At 45.8% G+C, this 19,919-nt stretch overlaps 1 protein-coding gene across 1 annotated transcript in view; it reads right to left on the bottom strand.

Annotated features, from left to right (window-relative positions):
• Positions 1-558: 558 nt before the first annotated feature.
• The window catches only part of LOC139279409 (uncharacterized), a 42,219-nt gene continuing 22,858 nt past the window's right edge, over positions 559-19,919 (bottom strand). Inside the window, exon 5 of the mRNA XM_070898520.1 lies at positions 559-2,494. Coding sequence (XP_070754621.1) covers positions 2,460-2,494 — 35 coding nt within the window. The 3' untranslated portion in view covers positions 559-2,459. The remainder of the gene's footprint in view (positions 2,495-19,919) is intronic.

Genomic DNA, 19,919 nt, shown 5'->3' with positions numbered 1-19,919 from the left:
GTGGTGACCGTTGCACACCAGCCACCACATGGGCTTGACAGAGCTAGGTCTTGGTCCAGTGGCAAGGATTAACCAGGACGACTGGAGACCTGCTCTGCTGCACGGACCTAGTACACACACATGTTGCAGTGTGGGCTGGCTCCCAACTCGCGCCTCTCCTGCTCCCCGATCACGTCCCTCTACAGTCTTATATTTATCGTTTATTAAGGTAAATATACCGTACATTTGTCAGAAGTCTTTTTCTTTCTCATTCTAATCTCTAACTTTAGTCATCCAGGGAGCTCTTCCTTTCCCCCTCATGGGGATATGTCTATTTTGTACCCCAACCATCTTCTCTTTGAAGGCCCTAGTTATACCCACTATCAATATTAAATCATACTCACCGTCCGCATATTCGTTGGACGAGTTCACGACAATAAATGTTAGCGGTCATCCTCCTTCCTTCTACAGTTCACAACATGACATTGAGTAAGCACGAGACACTTGATGGAACTATATGGAACAGAGTTTATTGAGAAACAGCAGTGATTGGCCTAACTGTATACAGAGAGAGCAGCTTTTCAGTTTCTATATATTTTCCGATCTCTGAATAACTATTGAAAACCATGCTCCTTTTTACACCATATTTTACCTGCAAAGGTACGTGTCACAGATAAGACCTCATGATGCATCTATTCCCAAATCCTATTCATGTAAACAGTTGTAACTGTTTACTCCAAACCTACTTGCCTTAACAAGTCTTCCTGACCTAACTGTTCTTAAACTCTTTGAGGAACAGGCTTTATGAACGGTTATATTTCTATACTATAGTAAATGGATCCCTCTACCTACGTTTAGTACACTAGCCACTAAAGTTATAACTTAATCACTCACGGTCGATGTCATTACAGTCACTTATTTCCTCGCACAAGCATTTCTCGTATCTAACACTCAAGATACTAAAAGTGGAAGAGGAGTCATGCTTTCCTCTCATTACACTTCAAAGCCATCCTGTTTATATTGCAAAGCCTGTTGCCCCACAATAAAGGAAGTTTGATTATTAACCCTTAACTTCCCAAGTTGTCCAACATACAACTCTCCAGGGTGTGAAACAGCCTCCTATTGTTCAATTGCTGTTTGCCGACCAACCCATGGATTCCAATCCACCTGGGAAGAGCCCTTTTCAACTCACTGAAGTTAGCCCTCCTGCAGTTAAGAATTTTTATGCCGGATTGTTCCTTGTCCTTTCCCATAACTATTCTAAACCTGATGATATTATGATCACTGTTCCCCAAATGCTCTCCCATTGAAACTTGCTACATCTACCCCATTTCAGATCTAGATCCAGCATTGCATCCTTCCTCATTGGACTGGAAAGATACTGATCAAGGAAGTTCCCTTGTACACATTTCAGGGATTCCTCCCCATCTTTGCCCTTTACACGGTTATTATCCCAGTCTATATTAGGATAATTAAAGCCGTCCATTATCACTACTCTGTTGTTCTTGCATCTTTCTGTAATTTGCCTGGGCAGCCAAAGTACGTGCCACGAGAAGGCAATTATCAATTTTCACATCCGAAGTGCAAGAAAATAAATGTATCAAATTTAAATTTGCTCCTCCAGCTCCTTCCGATTATTTTGTGGCCTATAGTATACATCCAGTAGCGGAATAAGTTCCTCGATTGTTCCTCAATTCCAACCAAATAGATTCTGTCTTTGGCTCTGCAGTTATGTCAACTCTCTCCAATGCTATAATAGTCTCTTTGATCAATACTGCAATCCTCTTTCCATTTTTTCCTTCCCTGTCTTTCCTGAATACCTTGTAACCAGGATTATTAAGTTCCCAATCCTCTCTCCTTTGAGCCAGATTATTACTGCCCATATTACAACATGGCTTCCCATATTTGGCCAGCACTTCAAGCATCCAGTGGCAGATCACAACAGGCACAGAAATGGGCAGCACTGTTCCCCATCCACCTTTCCATCGCCACCTCTCCCATCGGAAAACTAGTGATAAATGTGAGCAAACTTCAGTCTGGTGTGGAGTAAATAAGAAAAGCTCATGTTCTGTAACAGCGTGTGAAATATCAATGAGCTGTGTAGGGGATGCTTTGTCTCATCAGCAGGACCATGACCCCTCCACACAGAGTTTAAGAACCGTCGGCTGCCCTTCTCCAGAAGTACAGGGAGTGACTTTTCATTTGGAGTTCAATGTGTGGGTTGTAGTGTCGTAGCACCATTTCATTACAAAATTATTTATTTACCAGTTGAATTTTATACTGGCCGTTTCGTCTCCTCGTGTCTGCACATTGTCCTCCTCGTGTTTCATTGTATCCTCATGTCTGCACCGTATCCTCCTCTTGTGCCCTCATGCCCTCAGCACTATATCAGTCTCGTGTCAGACACAGTACAGATTTTCAAAAGGCCTTCGATAAAATACCGCATAGTAGACTCATGACTAAGGTCAGAGCATGTGGAGTCAGGAGACAAGTAGCAGAATGGATAGTAAGCTGGCTACAAAACAGAAAACAGAGAGTGGGGGTTAAAGTTAATTACTCAAGACTGGTGGAAGGTGGAAGGTGGGGCTCCACAGGGATCAGTGCTGGGACCACTGTTCTTTCCCATTTACATAGGAACACAGAAACAGGAGAAAGCCATTTAACCTGCCAAGCCTGACCTGGCAATTAATTTTATCATGTCTCATCTGTATCTTAATTCTATTTACTTGCTTTGGTTTCATAACCCTTAATTACCCTTACGTAACAAAAATCCTTCAATCTCAATTTTGAAATTTTCAATTGACTCCCAGCCTCAACAGCTGGGGATGAGGGGGGGAAGACTTTCCGATTTCCACTACCCTTTGTGTGAAGAAGTGCGTTCTGACACCATCCCCAACAGCCTCGTTATGCCCCCTTGTTCCCCCACCAGAGGAAATAGTTTCTCGATCTATTTTATCAATTCCTTTAGTCATCTTAAACATGTCAATTAGATCACCCCTTAATCTTCTATACACAAGGAAATACAAATCTAGTCTATACAACCTGTCCACATAATTTAACCCTTTTAGCCCCGGTATCATTCTGGATTTGGACTCGGGAACTGGAAGTACAATTTCAAAATATGCAGATGACACCAAATTGGGGCGATTAATACGGAGGAAGATTGCGACAAAATACAAGAAAACATTAATAAACTTGCCAAATGAATTCAATATAGATAAGTGAATTATAGATAATTCAATATAGATAAGCATTTTGGTCGGAAGAATAAGGAGGTCACATACTCCTTGGATAATAAGAGTCTAAATGTGGTAGAGGAACAGAGGGATCTGGGAGGACAGATACACAAACTACTAAAAGTAGCAACGCAAGTTATTAAGGCAATAAAAAAGCAAACACCATAGAATATAGTCTCCATATTATAAAAAGAAAATAAAAGCACTGGAAAAGCTATAAAAAATTTACAAGGATGATACCAGAACCGAGAGGTTATACCTATCACAAAAGATTAAACAGGCCGGGGTTATTTTCGAGAAAAGAGAAGGCTGAGGGGGTGACCTGACAGAGGTCTTTTAAGATTATGAAAGAGTTTGATAGGGTAGATGTAGAGAAGATATTTCCACCTGTGGATAGACCAAAACTCAGAGGCATAAATATAAGATACACTAATAAATCCAATAAGGAATTCAGGAGAAACTTCTTTACCCAGAGATTGGTTAGAATGTGGAACTTGCTACCTCAGGGAGTGGTTGAGGCAAATAGTATAGATGTCTTCAAGGGGAAGCTGGATAAGTACATGAGGGAGAAGGAATAGGTATTTATGCTCATGACTGCACCATGTTCTCCTCTTTCCTTGCAGTCACCAATTCAACCACTTATCATTAATGCACATGGCCCTATTTTCTGTTCCCAAACTGGCCAATTCAAGCTCTCTATCCCGTGCCTGTTTGAGATTGAGTCTCAATTGTAAGTGCGGTTTGCTTTTGGTAGTTTTATTTAAACTGTAAATAACCTATTTGGTCTAGAGTTGGTATTTATGCCAACCACTACCAATTGTTACAGCGTGGGCTGTCCCAGCATGTTTTGGTCAAGTCCACAGCATAGAGTTTCCACAAGTGGACTAGAATGGAAACTTGCAAGTTTATGTATGTGGTGAACAAACGATCATGTCACACGACTATCAACTTCCTGTTTAGCACATGATTATGCACCAGAGACCACATGGGCTGCTCACCACTCTTTCCTGTCCAGAAAACAGTAAATATCACACAATTAGACCAGTCAGACCAAAAGTAATATTCCAATTTATTTACAGGCAAGAAATTACAGACAACCACAGCAAGTAACATTACAATACTTGATTGACACAATACTTAAAACTGTTCCAATGTAATAAAGTATCCAAAATCTTGGCATCGTGGAATCTGGTGTAATGATCAAATTGCTCCATAATTCAAATAAGCACTATACTTAATCACTATAATTACAGCCCACTTCTCAGTTCAAACAACTTTTCCATAAGCTGCTCAGTCTCTCCGCTAAAACAGTGATTCAAAGATTAGTCCAGATTGACCTTTGTTTAGTCCCACTGTCACTCAGTGACCAGCACTGATCAGCAGCTCCAATAACTGACTGGCAAAGTATAAAACCGTCAACTTCATCCTGAATCAACAGGGAATATCAAACTGGGGATTGTACACATTATATTGCTGGGCTGCTCACTGGTGTGGATTGCCAGGCAACAGGTGGTGCATTGAACCCAGGGTCATGGAGCCCTCTGGCTCAGTAACCTGCTGTCCTCAATACAATCCCTGCGAATGGCACTCATTCTGCTAGGGAGCACAGAGTGTCTCACTCAGTTTCAAACCTGACTCTTAAGAAGAACAGGACATGAATGGAACCAGGGGGAATAATGTGGTTTTCCACACAAGTCAAAACTCAATGGTTTGGCAGTGAATGAAACTGACAATGATTCAGGCCGTCCCTGGCAAGATGTACAAGGTCTCTATAGCTGGTGACAGGAGAAAGGACAAGGTGGCACCGGCACCTGAAGATATAGAAGATTGATATCAGATGATCAGTGCTCGCATATTTCTGAGGGGGGGGGGGGGGGTTTGGTGGGTGGGGGGCAGTATCACACTGACCCTGGGGCAGTGCGCGGGGAGTATCACACCAATCCCGGGTCAGTGCGCGGGGACTATCACACCAATCCCGGGGAGTATCACACTGACCGCGATGCAGTGCGCGGGGAGTATCACACTGAACCTGGGGCAGTCAGTGCGCGGGGGGTATCACATTGAACTTGGGGCAGTCAGTGCGTGGGGAGTATCACACTGACCACGATGCAGTGTGCGGGGAGTATCACACTGAACCTGGGGCAGTCAGTGCGCGGGGGGTATCACATTGAACTTGGGGCAGTCAGTGCGTGGGGAGTATCACACTGACCACGATGCAGTTTGCGGGGAGTATCACACTGAACCTGGGGCAGTCAGTGCGCGGGAAGTATCACACTGACCGCGATGCAGTGCGCGGGAGAAGGAAAGACTGAAAGAGAAGGGATAACCATCCATGGCTATCTAAGGAAATAAGGGATGGTATCAAATTAAAAATAAAGGCATACACATTGTGCCCAAGGCTAGTGGGAGGCCAGAGGATTGAGAAATTTTTAAAAGCAAGCAGAGAACGACTAAAAAAATGATTGAGGGGGAAGATAGATGATGAAAGTAAACCAGCACAAAATATAAAAAGATAGCAAGAGTTTCTATAGGTACATAAAAAGGAAAAGAGTGGCTAAAGTAAATGTTGGTCCCCTGGAGGATGAGACTGGGGAATTAATAATGGAGAGCAGGGAAATGGCAGAGACGTTCAACAAATATTTTGTATCGGTCTTCACAGTAGAAGACACTAAGAATATCCCAATAGTGGATAATCAAGGGGCAATAGGTAGGGAGGAACTCAGTATTAGTATTAGGCAGTCCCTCGTATCGAGGATGACTTGCTTCCACACCAAAAAGGGATGAGTTCACAGGTGTTTCAATGAGGGACCCGACATTCTAGGTCCCGAACTACATACTGAAGGGTGGAAGATGCCTGTGCATGGGGTGGCCAGTGCACACCAACCACCACACGGGCTTGACAGAATGAGGTCTTGATCCAGTGGCAAGGGTTAACCAAGACGACTGGAGGAACTTAATACAATCACTATCACCAATGAAGTAGTACTTGGTAAAATAATGGGAAAAAAGGCAGACAGGTCCCCTGGACCTGATGGCCTGCATCCTAGGATCTTAAAAGAAGTAGCTGCAGAGATAGTGGATGCATTGGATGTAATCTACCAAAATTCCCTGGATTCTGGGGCTGTCCCAGCAGATTTGAAAATCGCAAAAGTAATGCCCCTATTTAAAAAACGAGGCAGACAAAAAGCAGGAAATTATAGACCAGTTAGCCTAACATCTGTCATTGGGAAAATGCTGGAATCCATTATTAAGGAAGCAGTAGCAGGACATTTGGAAAAGCATGATTCAATCAAGCAGAGTCAGCATGGTTTTATGAAAGGGAAATCACGTTTGACAAATTTGCTGGAGTTCTTTGAGGATGTAACGAGCAAGGTGGACAAGGAGGAACCAGTGGATGTAGTGTATTTGGATTTCCAGAAGGCATTCGATAAGTTGCCACTCAAGAGGTTACTGCACAAGATAAAAGCAATTATCTTGGGGGTTGGGGGTAATATATTAGCATGGATAGAGGATTGGTTAACTAACAGAAAACAGAGTCTCGGGATAAATGGGTCATTTTTCAGTTGGCAAAGTGTCTAGTGGGGTGCCGCTGGGATCGGTGCTGGGTCCTCAACTATTTACAATCTATATTAATGACTTGAATGAAGAGACCCAGTGTAATGTAGTCAAGTTTGCTGACGATATAAAGATAGGTGGGAAAGCAAATTCTGAGGTCACAAAAAATCTGCAAAGGGATATAAATAGGCTAAGTGAGTGGGCAAAAATTTGGCAGATGGACTATAATGTGGGAAAATGTGAGGTTATCCACTTTGGCAGAAATAATAGAAAAACAAATTATAATTTAAATGGAGAAAAATTGCAAAGTGCTGCAGTACAGAAGGAAGTGGGGGGGCCTTGTGCATGAAACACAAAAAGTTAGTATGCAGGCACAGCAAGTAATCAGGAAGGCAAATGGAATGTTGGCCTTTATTGCAAGAGTATAAAAGCAGGGAAGCCCTGCTACAACTGTACAGGGTATTGGTGAGGCCACACCTGGAGTATTGCGTACAGTTATGGTCTCCGTAAGGAAGGATCATAGGCAGTCCCTCAGAATCGAGGAAGACTTGCTTCCACTCTTAAAATGAGTTCTTAGGTGGCTGAACAGTCCAATACAGGAATTACAGTCTGTGTCACAGGTGGGATAGATAGTCGTTGAGGGAAGGGGTGGGTGGGACAGGTTTGCCGCACGCTCTTTCCGCTGTCTGCGCTTGATTTCTGCATGCTCCCGGCGATGAGATTCGAGGTGCTCAGCGCCTTTCCGGATGCACTTCCTCACTTCGGGCGGTCTTTGGCCAGGGATTCCCAGGTGTCGGTGGGGATGTTGCACTTTATCAGGGAGGCTTTGAGGGTGTCCTTGTAACGTTTCCGCTGCCCACCTTTGGTTCGTTTGCTGTGAAGGAGTTCAGAGTAGAGCGCTTGCTTTGGGAGTCTCGTCTCTGGCATGCGAACTATGTGGCCTGCCCAGTGGAGCTGATCAAGTGTGGTCAGTGCTTCAATGCTGGGGATGTTGGCCTGGACGAGGACGCTAATGTTGGTGCATCTGTTATCCCAGGTGATTTGTAGGATCTTGCAGAGACATCGTTGGTGATATTTTTCCAGCGTCTTGAGGTGTCTACTGTACATGGTCCATGTCTCTGAGCCATACAGGAGGGCAAGTATTAGTACAGCCCTGTAGACCATGAGCTTGGTGGCAGTTTTGGGGGCCTGGTCTTCAAACACTCTTTTCTTCAGGCAGCCAAAGGCTGCACTGGAGGCGGTGTTGAATCCCGTCGTCAATGCCTGCTCTTGTTGATCGGAAGCTCCCGAGGTATGGGAAGTGGTCTACGTTGTCCAGGGCCGCACCGTGGATCTTGATGACTGGGGGAGGGCAGTGCTGTGCGGCGAGGACAGGCTGGTGGAGGACCTTTGTCTTATGGATGTTTAGCGTAAGGCCCATGCTTTCATAAATACGTCGACTATGACCTAGAGTTCAGCCTCTGTACGTGCGCAGACGCTGGCGTCGTCCGCGTACTGTAGCTTGATGACAGAGTTGGAGTGCTCTTGGACCTGGCCTGGAGACAGCGAAGGTTGAACAGGTTCCCACTGGTTCTGTAGTTTAGCTCCACTCCAGCGGGGAGCTTGTTGACAGTGGAGCATGGCATCGAGGAAGATTGAGAAAAGGGTTGGGGCGATGACGCAGCCCTGTTTGACCCCGGTCCAGACGTGGATTGGGAAGGAAGGATATATACTTGCATTGGAGGCTGTTCAGAGAAGGTTCACTAGGTTGATTCCCTAGATGAGAGGGTTGACTTATGAGGATCGGTTGAGCCTATACACATTAGAGTTCAGAAGAATGAGAGGTGATCTTATTGAAACTTATAAGATCATGAGGGGACTCGACAAGGTGCATGCAGAGAGGATATTTCCACTCATAGGGAAAACTAAAACTAGGGGACAAAGTCTTAGAATAAGGGTCCGCCCATTTAAAACTGAGATGAGGAGGAATTTCTTCTCTAAGAGAGTTGTAAATCTGTGGCATTCTCTGCCCCAGAGAGCTGTGGAGGTTGGGTCATTGAATATATTTAAGGCGGAGATAGACAGACTTTTGAGCGATAAGGGAGTAAAGGGTTATGGGGAGCAGGCAGTGAAGTGGAGCTGAGTCCATGATCAGATCAGCCAGGAACTTGTTGAAGGACGGAGGAGGCTTGAGGGACCAAATGGCCGACTCCTGCTCCTATTTCTTCTGTTCTTATCACACTGATCCCGATACAGTGCGTGGGGAGCATCACACTGACCCCGGGGCAGTGCGTGGGGAGTATCATCAAAGGCAGTCCCTCAAAACAAGAATGACCTGCTTCCATACCAAAAAAGGATGAGTTCACAGGTGTTTCGAATGATGGACCTGAACTACATCCTGTAGGGTTGAAGATGCCTGTACGTGGATTTTTTTTTTTTTTTAAACGTGTGGTGGCACACCAGCCACCACACGGGCTTGACAGAGCTAGGTCTTGGTCCAGTGGCAAGGATTACCCAACACAACTGGAGACCAACACAGCTGCATGGACCTAGTGTACACACATATCGCAGTGTGGGCTGGCCCGTGCGGCCCCGGCCCCGAACTCACGCTTCCCGAGCCCCAATCACATCCCTCCACAATCTCTTGCCGCTCCTTCGCCCCAACCTTGAACTCATGCTGTATCTACCCACGCTCCAATCACCAACCTGGGCCTTGATGACGTCGCTCTTCGCTTTCAGCCCTGCGCCATTTTGATTTAGTGGGTAGCAAAGTGCATGCGTGGCCATCTTGGTGATGTCAGTGTATGTGTAGAAAAGAAAGGCCCCGACCTGCATGAGAACACCAGCGGCAGGTTGGGGCCATAAAAGGAGTGGAAGTGAGCGGCTTGAAAGCAGCGTGGAGGCTTGCTACTTCAGGGAACAGTGCGAGCTGGGGCAGTGCGCGGGGAAGTGTCACACCGACCCTGGGGCAGTGCGCGGGGAAGTGTCACACCGACCCTGGGGCAGTGCGCGGGGAAGTGTCACACCGACCCTGGGGCAGTGCGCGGGGAAGTGTCACACCGACCCTGGGGCAGTGCGCGGGGAAGTGTCACACCGACCCTGGGGCAGTGCGCGGGGAAGTGTCACACCGACCCTGGGGCAGTGCGCGGGGAGAAGGAAAGACGAAGAGAAAGAATAATCATCCATGGCTAACTGAGGAAATAAGGGAAGATATCAAATTGAAAACAAGGGCATACAAAGTGGCCAAGACTAGTGGGAGGCCAGAGGATTGGGAAATTTTTAAAAGCCAGCAGAGAACGACTAAAAAAATGATTGCGAGGGAAGATAGATTATGAAAATAAACTAGCACAAAATATAAGAACAGATAGTAAGAGTTTATACAGGTACATAAAAAGGAAAATAGTAGCTAAAGTAAATGTTGGTCCCCTGGAAAATGAGACTGGGGAAATTAATAATGGAGAACAGGGTAATGGCCGAGACGTTGAACAAAACATTTTGTACGATCTTCACGGTAGAAGACACTAAGAATATCCCAATAATGGATAATCAAGGAGCTATAGGTAGGGAGGAACTTAATACAGTCACTATCACTAATGAAGTAGCACTCAGTAAAATAATGGGACTAAAGGCGGACCTGATGGCTTACATCCTAGGGTCTTAAAAGAAGCGGCTGCAGAGGTAGTGGAAGCATTGGTTGTAATCTACCAAAATTCCCTGGATTCTGGGGAGGTCCCAGCGGATTGGAAAATCGCAAATGTAATGCCCCTCTTTAAAAAAGGAGGCAGGCAGAAACCAGGAAACTATAGACCGTTTAGCCTAACATCTGTCGTTGGGAAAATGCTGGAGTCCATTCTTAAGGAAGCAGTAGCGGGACATTTGAAAAGCATGATTCAATCAAGCACAGTCAGCATGATTTTATGAAAGGGAAATCATGTTTAACAAATTTGCTGGTGTTCTTTGAGGATGTGGTGTATTTGGATTTCCAGAAGGCATTCGATAAGGTGCCACATAAAAGGTTAACGCACAAGATAAAAGCTCACGGGGTTGGGGGTAATATATTAGCATGGATAGAGGATTGGTTAACTAACAGAAAACAGAGTCGGGAAAAATGGGGCATTTTCCGGTTGGCGAATAGTAACTAGTGGGGTGCCGCAGTGATTGGTGCTGGGGCCTCAACTATTTACAATTTATATTAATGACTTGGTTGAAGGGACCCAGTGTAATGTAGCCAAGTTTGCTGACGATACAAAGATGGAAGGGAAAGCAAATTGTGAAGAGGACACAAAAAATCTGCAAAGGGATATAGATAGGCTAAGTGAGTGGGCAAAAATTTGGCATATGGAGTATAATGTGGGAAAATGTGAGGTTATCCACTTTGGCAGAAATAATAAAAAATAAAATTCTAATTTAAATGGGGAAAAATTGCAAAGTGCTGCAGTATAGAGAGACCTGGGGGTCCTTGTGCATGAAACACAAAAAGTTAGTATGCAGGAACAGCAAGTAATCAGGAAGGCAAATGGGATGTTGGCCTTTATTGCAAGGGGGGAACGAGTATAAAAGTAGAGAAGTCCTGCTGCAAATGTACAGGGTATTGGTGAGGCCACACCTGGAGTACTGCGTCCAGTTTTGGTCACCGTATTGAAGAAAGGATATATTTGCATTGGAGGTTGTTCAGAGAAGGTTCACTAGGTTGATTCCGGAGATGAGGGGGTTGACTTATGAGGATAGGTTGAGCCGATACACATTGGAGTTCAGAAGAATAAGGGGTGATCTTATTGAAACTTATAAGATCATGAGGGGACTCGACAAGGTGCATGCAGAGAGGATATTTCCACTCATAGGGGAAATTAAAACTAGGGGACATAGTCTTAAAACTGAGATGAGGAGAAATTTCTTCTCTCAAAGGCTGTAATTCTATGGACTTCTCTGCCCCGGAGAGCTGTGGAGGCTGGGTCATTGAAAATATTTAAGGCGGAGATAGACAAGATTTTTGAGCGATAAGGGAGTAAAAGGTTATGGGGATTGGGCAGGGAAGTGGAGCTGAGTCCATGATCAGATCAGCCAAGATCTTATTGAATGGCGGAGCAGGCTCAAGGAGCCAAATGGCCTAATCCTGCTCCTATTTCTTATGTTCTTATCACACTGACCCTGATACAGTGCGCGGGGAGGGGCACACTGGCCCTGGGGCAGTCAGTGAGCGGGAAGTGTCACACTAACCCTGGGGCAGTCAGTGAGCGGGAAGTGTCACACTGGCCCTGGGGCAGTCAGTGAGCGGGAAGTGTCACACTGGCCCTGGGGCAGTCAGTGCGCGGGGAAGTGTCACACCGACCCTGGGGCAGTGCGCGGGGAAGTGTCACACCGACCCTGGGGCAGTGCGCGGGGAAGTGTCACACCGACCCTGGGGCAGTCAGTGCGCGGGGAAGTGTCACACCGACCCTGGGGCAGTCAGTGCGCGGGGAAGTGTCACACCGACCCTGGGGCAGTGCGCGGGGAAGTGTCACACCGACCCTGGGGCAGTGCGCGGGGAAGTGTCACACCGACCCTGGGGCAGTGCGCGGGGAAGTGTCACACCGACCCTGGGGCAGTGCGCGGGGAAGTGTCACACCGACCCTGGGGCAGTGCGCGGGGAAGTGTCACACCGACCCTGGGGCAGTGCGCGGGGAAGTGTCACACCGACCCTGGGGCAGTGCGCGGGGAAGTGTCACACCGACCCTGGGGCAGTGCGCGGGGAAGTGTCACACCGACCCTGGGGCAGTGCGCGGGGAAGTGTCACACCGACCCTGGGGCAGTGCGCGGGGAAGTGTCACACTGACCCTGGGGCAATGCGCGGGAAGTATCACACTGACCCTGGGGCAGTGCGCGGGGAAGTATCACACTGACCCTGGGGCAGTGCGCAGGGAGTATCACACTGACCCTGGGCAGTGCACAGGGAAGTATCACACTGACCCTGGGGCAGTGCGCGGGGAGTATCACACTGACCCTAGTACAGTGAGTGAAGGCTGCTAAAGTGACCGTGATGCAGTGTGTGAGATGAATGTCAGTGACTCTAACTTGATGACAGGAAGGAGGTGTACTTCAATGGACAACATCAACTTTCACTGATATACTACCTTCAATGTAGAAAAACATCTCAAGACATTGCACAGGAGTGTAAGTGGACAAAACTGGATGCTGCAACAAAGAAGGTAGTTAGAGGGTTGATTATAAGCTTGGTCAACATGATAGGTTTATATGAAGTGGGAGGTGGAGGGGTTGAGGAGGAATTCCAGTGCATTTGGCCTGGATGACTGAAGGCATGGCCACCCAAAATGTGGCGAAGCACGGAGGCTGGGGGGGGGGGGGGGGGGGAGTGGTGGTGGGAGAGGGAAATTGTACAAGTCGGAGGAATGCAGAGATTGGGGGGTGGTTGGGGGAGACTGTGGCAGAGGAAGGGCAAGAACATGACTGAATTTAAATGCAAAGATGAGAACTTTGTTTGAGTAATTGAGGGAATTGGAGCAAATTGGGGGGAATGGGAGCAAATGCAAGTCAGCAAGGACAGGGGTGATGGGTGAACGGGACTTGGTCCGAATTAGAATACGGGCAGAGTTTTGCATGAATTGGAGTTTATAAAGGGTGGGAATGCGAGGCCAGCCAGGAGGACATTGGAATAGTTGAGACTGCAGGTGACAAAGGCATGGATGAGGATATCAGCAGCAGATGAGCCGAAGCAGGGCAGAGACGGGTGATTTTATGGAGGTGGAAGTAGGTGGTTTTGTGATGGAGAGATGGGATAGAAATTTGACACTGAGGGTTCGAACAGCCTGGTTCAGCCAGAGACATTAGCCAAGGAAGGGGATGCAGTTTGTGGTGGGAAACTAAGATGATGGCTTCAGTTTCCCAATGTTTAACTGTTACCCGGTTAAGAGGAGGAACATATACAAATAAAAGCCCATAAAGTAACAGTCATTACTTACTGTTTTACAATTTGCTGTCTTTACAACAGCTCCTGGATGCGTACAGAGCGCTCTTTAGGGGACCAATCGACTTCTGTATGAAGAGTTTTACTTAAACCCGTACATGGTGGGTTCATAAGAGTTCAAAAAGCTGTCCAGCTGTGAATACGAATAAAGGTGTTGGCAAAGAGCCTAAACTGTAACAGTAACTCCCAGTAATATCAAAGCAACTGATGACACTGAGCTACACGTCAAGAGAGCAGTGTATTTGAGATTAATCGACATCAAACAGAGCAAATAAATGGGCAAAAGAGCAGATGCACGTAGAAGTGTCTAACAAGAAAGGGCTGTCCGGCCATTGTAACCCACTCGTTCACAAACCATCGACAATCACTCGATCCAACCCATTTCATCTCCAGAGAAATGGTTGTGCTTAGTTAAGCCAAGATAAATGTCAGAGTGGATGTGTGACAGTCCATCTCGTATTGTCCATTTTTTTTCCTTGGAGTGACAATTCCTGGACTCCAACAGCTCACAGAAATCTTTCTGTGGCGCTTTAAAAATTGACAAAAAGCCAGCGACTGAGCAGATCACAAAAGAGGGCCTGTCTACTAAGACCAAAATATTCGCCCTTCCAAGAAAAAAAAAGTCTTTAATCCACAACTTTGTTGGGAAATAATTAGCAGAAATGAAGGCAGTGTCAGAAAATGTGCTTTGCGGCAGCTTTTGAGTAGAGAAGTGGTTAAGTCAGGGGACGTAGGGAGGGCGATCCAATGGACAGGAATTGGAGTGACCGGAACAGTGGGCAGGTAGGGTGATGTAGGCAATGAATGTACAACATAGAAACTTCGGCCCTTCGAGCCTGCACCACCATTCAATATCATGGCTGATCATGGAACTTCAGTACCCAATTCCTGCTTTCTCTCCATACCCCTTGATCTCTTTAGCCATAAGGGCCACATCTAACTCTCTTTTGAATATATCTAACGAACTGGCCTCAACAACTTTCTGTGGTAGAGGATTCCACAGGTTCACAATTCTGAGTGAAGAAGTTTCTTCTCATCTCGGTCCTAAATGGCTTACCCCTTATCCTTAGACTGTGACCCCTGGTTCTGGACTTCCCCAACATCGGGAACATTCTTCCTGCATCTAACCTGTGCAATCCCATCAGAATTTTATATCTTTCTATGAGATCCCCTCCTGTTCTTCTAAATTCCAGTGAATATAAGCCTAGTCGATCCAGTCTTTTTTCATACGTCAGTCCTGCCATCCCGGGAATCAGTCTGGTGAACCTTCGCTGCACTCCCTCAATAGCAAGAATGTCCTTCCTCAGATTAGGAGACCAAAACTGAACACAATATTCCAGGTGAGGCCTCACCAAGGCCCTGTACAATGGCAGTAAGACCTCCCTTGCTATGAAGGCCAGCATGCCATTTGCTTTCTTTACTGCCTGCTGTACCTGCATGCCCCTGCATGCCTACCTTCAATGACTGATGTACCATGGCACCCAGGTCTCGTTGCACCTCCCCTTTTACTAATCTGTCACCATTCAGATAATAATCTGCCTTCCTGTTTTTGCCACCAAAGTGGATAACCTCACACTTATCCACATTATACTGCATCTACCATGCATTTGCCCATTCATCTAACCTGTCCAAGTCACCCTGCAGCCTCCTAGTATCCTCCTCGTAGCTCGCATGGCCACCCAGCTTAGTGTCATCTGCAAACTTGGAGATATTACATTCAATTCCTTCGTCTAAATCATTAATGTATATTGTAAATAGCTGGGGTCCCAGCACTGAACCCTGCGGCACCCCACTAGTCACTGCCTGCCATTCCGAAAAAGACGCGTTTATTCCCACTCTTTGCTTCCTGTCTGCCAACCCTTCCCTGTCCACGTAAATACATTACCCCCAGTACCATGTGCCTTAATTTTGCACACTAATCTCTTGTGTGGGACCTTGTCAAAAGTCTTTTTAAAGTCTAAATACACCACATCCATTGGTTCTCCCTTATCCACTCTACTAGTTATATCCTCAAAAAATTCTAGAAGATTTGTCAAGCAGGATTTCCCTTTCATAAATCCATGCTGACTTGGACCGATCCTGTCACTGCTTTCCAAATGCGCTGCTATTACATCTTTAATAATTGATTCCAGCATTTTCCCCACCACTGATGTCAGGCTAACCGGTCTATAATTCCGTGTTTTCTCTCTCCCTCCTTTTTTAAAAAGTGGTGTTACATTAGCTACTCTCCAGTCCATAGGAACTGATCCAGACTCCATGGAATGTTGGAAAACGACCATTTACTATTTCTAGGGCCACTTCCTTAAGTACTCTGGGATGCAAACTATCAGGCCCTGGGGAGTCATCGGCCTTCTGTTCCATCAGTTTCCCCAACACCATTTCCTGACTAATAAGGATTTCCCTCAGTTCCTCCTTCGCGTTAGACACCCTGTCCCCTAGTATTTTCGGGAGGTTATTCGTGTCTTCCTTAGTGAAGACAGAACCAAAGTATTTGTTCAATTGCTTTGCCATTTTTTTGTTCCCCATTATGAATTCACCTGATTCTGACTGCAAGGGACCTACATTAGTCTTCACTAATCGTTTTCTCTTCACATATCTATAGAAGCTTTTGCAGTCAGTTTTTATGTTCCCTGCAAGCTTACTCTCATACTCTATTTTCCCCCTCCTAATTAAACCCTTAGTCATCCTCTGCTGAATTCTAAATTTCTCCCAGTCCTCAGGTTTACTGCTTTTTCTGGCCAATTTATATGCATCTTTCTTGGATTTAACACTTTCCCTAATTTCCCTTGTTAGCCACGGTTGAGCCACCTTCCCTTTTTTATTCTTACGCCACACAGGGATGTACAATTGTTGTAGTTCATCCAGGTGATATTTAAATGTCTGCCATTGCCTATCCACCGTCAACCCTTGAAGTATCATTCTCCAGTCTATCCTAGCCAATTCACGTCTCATATCATCGAAGTTTCCTTTCTTTAAGTTCAGGACCCAAGTTTCGGGTGGAGTTGCTCCTAGTTTTTTGGAGCAACTAGTTTAGTTTGGAGTAACTAGTTTAGTTTGGAGTATGTTAGAAATTCTCGGATAATAGTTTGCTCCAGTTCTAGTGAGTTAGTTTAGGTTGGCTTTAGGTAAGGTATTTCTTTTTCAAAAGGGGGTATGTCCAGCCACTCAGGCCTGTTTTGCAAGTTTCGGCAGTGAAAACTTACTACAAACTAACTTAGGATGGAGTAAGTATCCACTTTTGTAAGTTCAGAAAAATCTTACCTAGAGTTAAGTTTAGTGCAGGCACAGCCAGAGAGACGGGGGTGGGGGGGCGCGGGGCGGGTGGTGGGAAGCATTAAACACAAAGGACACATCAACATCACAATAGAGGGGGAGGGAAGTTAGAGGATTTTCCATAAACACCTTCATAACAACATTAAAGAAGCAAAATACATTTAAAGCAGTAAGCACAAAACAAAGCAGTACATTTACAAAGCACAAAAAGTAATAAACAATTAATTAATAAAAAATAGAAGGAACCCTGCACCTAAAGCTCCAAGACTAAAGTAATAAGCAACCAATCAATAAAAAATAAAAAAATAGAAGTACTACCTTTATGTGAAAGGAAGGTGTTTCTGTCAGTGTCTCTCTCTCTGTATCTGACTGTGTGTGTGGGGGACAGACGGGCGTGTGTGGGGGACGGGTGTGTGTGTGTGGGGGGGGGGGGGGGGGGGGGCGGGGCGGGCTGGACGGAGGCACTCCTGCTCTCTCGTCCAGCCCTTCGATCATTTCGAGCGCCCCCCAACCCACACTCCTCCATCCCTCCCCATGTTTCTCCCCCACCGATCACCTCCCCAGTGCCCTCTTTCAACGCTCATCCATCCCTCCCCGGTACCCACACCATTCTGAAACAGACTGGGGAAAAACGCCCTGCTGAGCCATTGCGCAGGCGCGCACATTGCAAAGTGCACGCGCAACGAAGCCGGCAGTCTTCAGACACGCAGGGGCTTAGCCCCGCCCACCTGCAGCTTGCTCCGCCTCAGGAAGACTGCGCTGCGCCACGCCACGGTCCAGGAGGACCAGAGAATTGCAGCAAAATATTCCGCCGCACCTTCGAGCCCAGGCAGGTCACATAAGTCTCGGCGGTGCACCGTTTTCACCTGATGCCAAAACTTGGGCCCCTCGTCTCTGAATTAACTGTGTCACTCTCCATCTTAACGAAGAATTCTACCATGTTGTGGTCACTCTTCCTCAAGGTGCCCTGTATGACCAGATTGCTAATTAATCCTCTCTCGTTACACAAGACCCAGTCTAGGATGGCCTGCTCTTTAGTTGGTTCCTCGACATATTGGTCTCTCGACATATTGGTCTAGAAAACCATTCCTTATACACTCCAGTTTGGTTAGCCCAATCTATATGTGGATTAAAGTCATCCATGATAACTGCTGTACCCTTATTGCACGCATCCCTAATTTCCTGTTTGATGCCATCCCCAACCTCCCTACCACTGTTTGGTGGTCTGTACACAACTCCCACTAGCGTTTTCTGTCCTTTGGTGTTTCGCAGCTCTACCCATATAGATTCCACATCATCAACGCTAATGTCCTTCCTTATTATTGCGTTAATCTCCTCTTCAACCAGTAACGCTATCCCACCTCCTTTTCCTTCCTTTCTGTCCTTCCTGAATATTGAATACCCCTATGTTGAGTTCCCAGTCTTGGTTACCTTGGAGCCATGTCTCTGTAATCCCAATTACATCATATCCTTTAACAGCTATCCGCGCAGTCAATTCATCCACCTTATTACGAAGGTATTAGTATTAAAACACTCTACCTAAACGCAAGCTGCATTCGAAATAAAGTAAATGAGTTGACAGCACAAATCATTACAAATGGGTATGATTTGGTGGCCATTACAGAAACGTGGTTGCAGGGTGGCCAAGACTGGGAATTAAACATACAGGGGTATCTGACAATTCGGAAAGATAGACAAGAAGGGAAAGGAGGTGGGGTAGCTCTGTTAATAAAGGATGATATCAGGGCAGTTGTGAGAGATGATATTGGCTCTAAATGAACAAAATATTGAATCGTTGTGGGTGGAGATTAGAGATAGTAAGGGGAAAAAGTCACTAGTGGGCATAGTTTATAGGCCCCAAATAATAACTTCACAGTGGGGCGGGCAATAATCAAGGGAATAATGGAGGCATGTGAAAAAGGAACGGCAGTAATCATGGGGAATTTTAACCTACATATCGATTGGTCAAACCAAATCGCACGGGGTAGCATTGAGGAGGAATTCATAGAATGCATACGGGATTCTTTCTTAGAACAGTATGTTACAGAACCTACAAGGGAGCAAGCTATTTTAGATCTGGTCCTGTGTAATGAGACAGGAATAATAAACTATCTCCCAGTAAAAGATCCTCTCAGAATGAGTGATCACAGTATGGTTGCATTTGTAATACAGATTGAGGGTGTGGAAGTAGTGTCTCAAATGAGCGTACTATGCTTAAACAAAGGGGACTACAGTGGGATGAGGGCAGAGTTGGCAAAAGTAGACTGGAAACACAGACTAAACGGTGGCACAATTGAGGAACAGTGGAGGACTTTTAAGGAGTTCTTTCATAGTGCTCAACAAAAATATATTCCAGTGAAAAAGAAGAGCGGTAAGAGAAGGGATAACCATGCGTGGATAACCAAGGAAATAAAGGAGAGTATCAAATTAAAAACCAATGCGTATAAGGTGGCCAACGTTAGTGGGAAACTAGCAGATTGGGAAAATTTTAAACGACAGCAAAGAATGACAAAGAAAGCAATAAAGGAAGGAAAGATAGATTACGAAAGTAAACTTGCGCAAAACATAAAAACAGACAGTAAAAGCTTTTACCGATATGTAAAACGGAAAAGAGTGACTAAAGTAAATGTTGGTCCCTTAGAAGATGAGAAGGGGGAATTAATAATGGGAATGTGGAAATGGCTGAGACCTTAAACAATTATTTTGCTTCGGTCTTCACAGTGGAAGACACAAAAACCATGCCAAAAATTGCTGGTCAAGGGAATGTGGGAAGGGAGGACCTTGAGATAATCACTATCACTAGGGGGGGTAGTGCTGGACAGGCTAATGGGACTCAAGGTAGACAAGTCCCCTGGTCCTGATGAAATGCATCCTACGGTATTAAAAGAGATGGCGGAAGTTATAGCAGATGCATTCGTTATAATCTACCAAAATTC

This window comes from Pristiophorus japonicus, chromosome 14 (assembly GCF_044704955.1).
Source record: "Pristiophorus japonicus isolate sPriJap1 chromosome 14, sPriJap1.hap1, whole genome shotgun sequence".
Taxonomy (NCBI): Eukaryota; Metazoa; Chordata; class Chondrichthyes; family Pristiophoridae; genus Pristiophorus; species Pristiophorus japonicus.
Note: the sequence above shows the minus strand (reverse complement) of the source record. Positions and strands in the feature narration are given on the sequence as shown.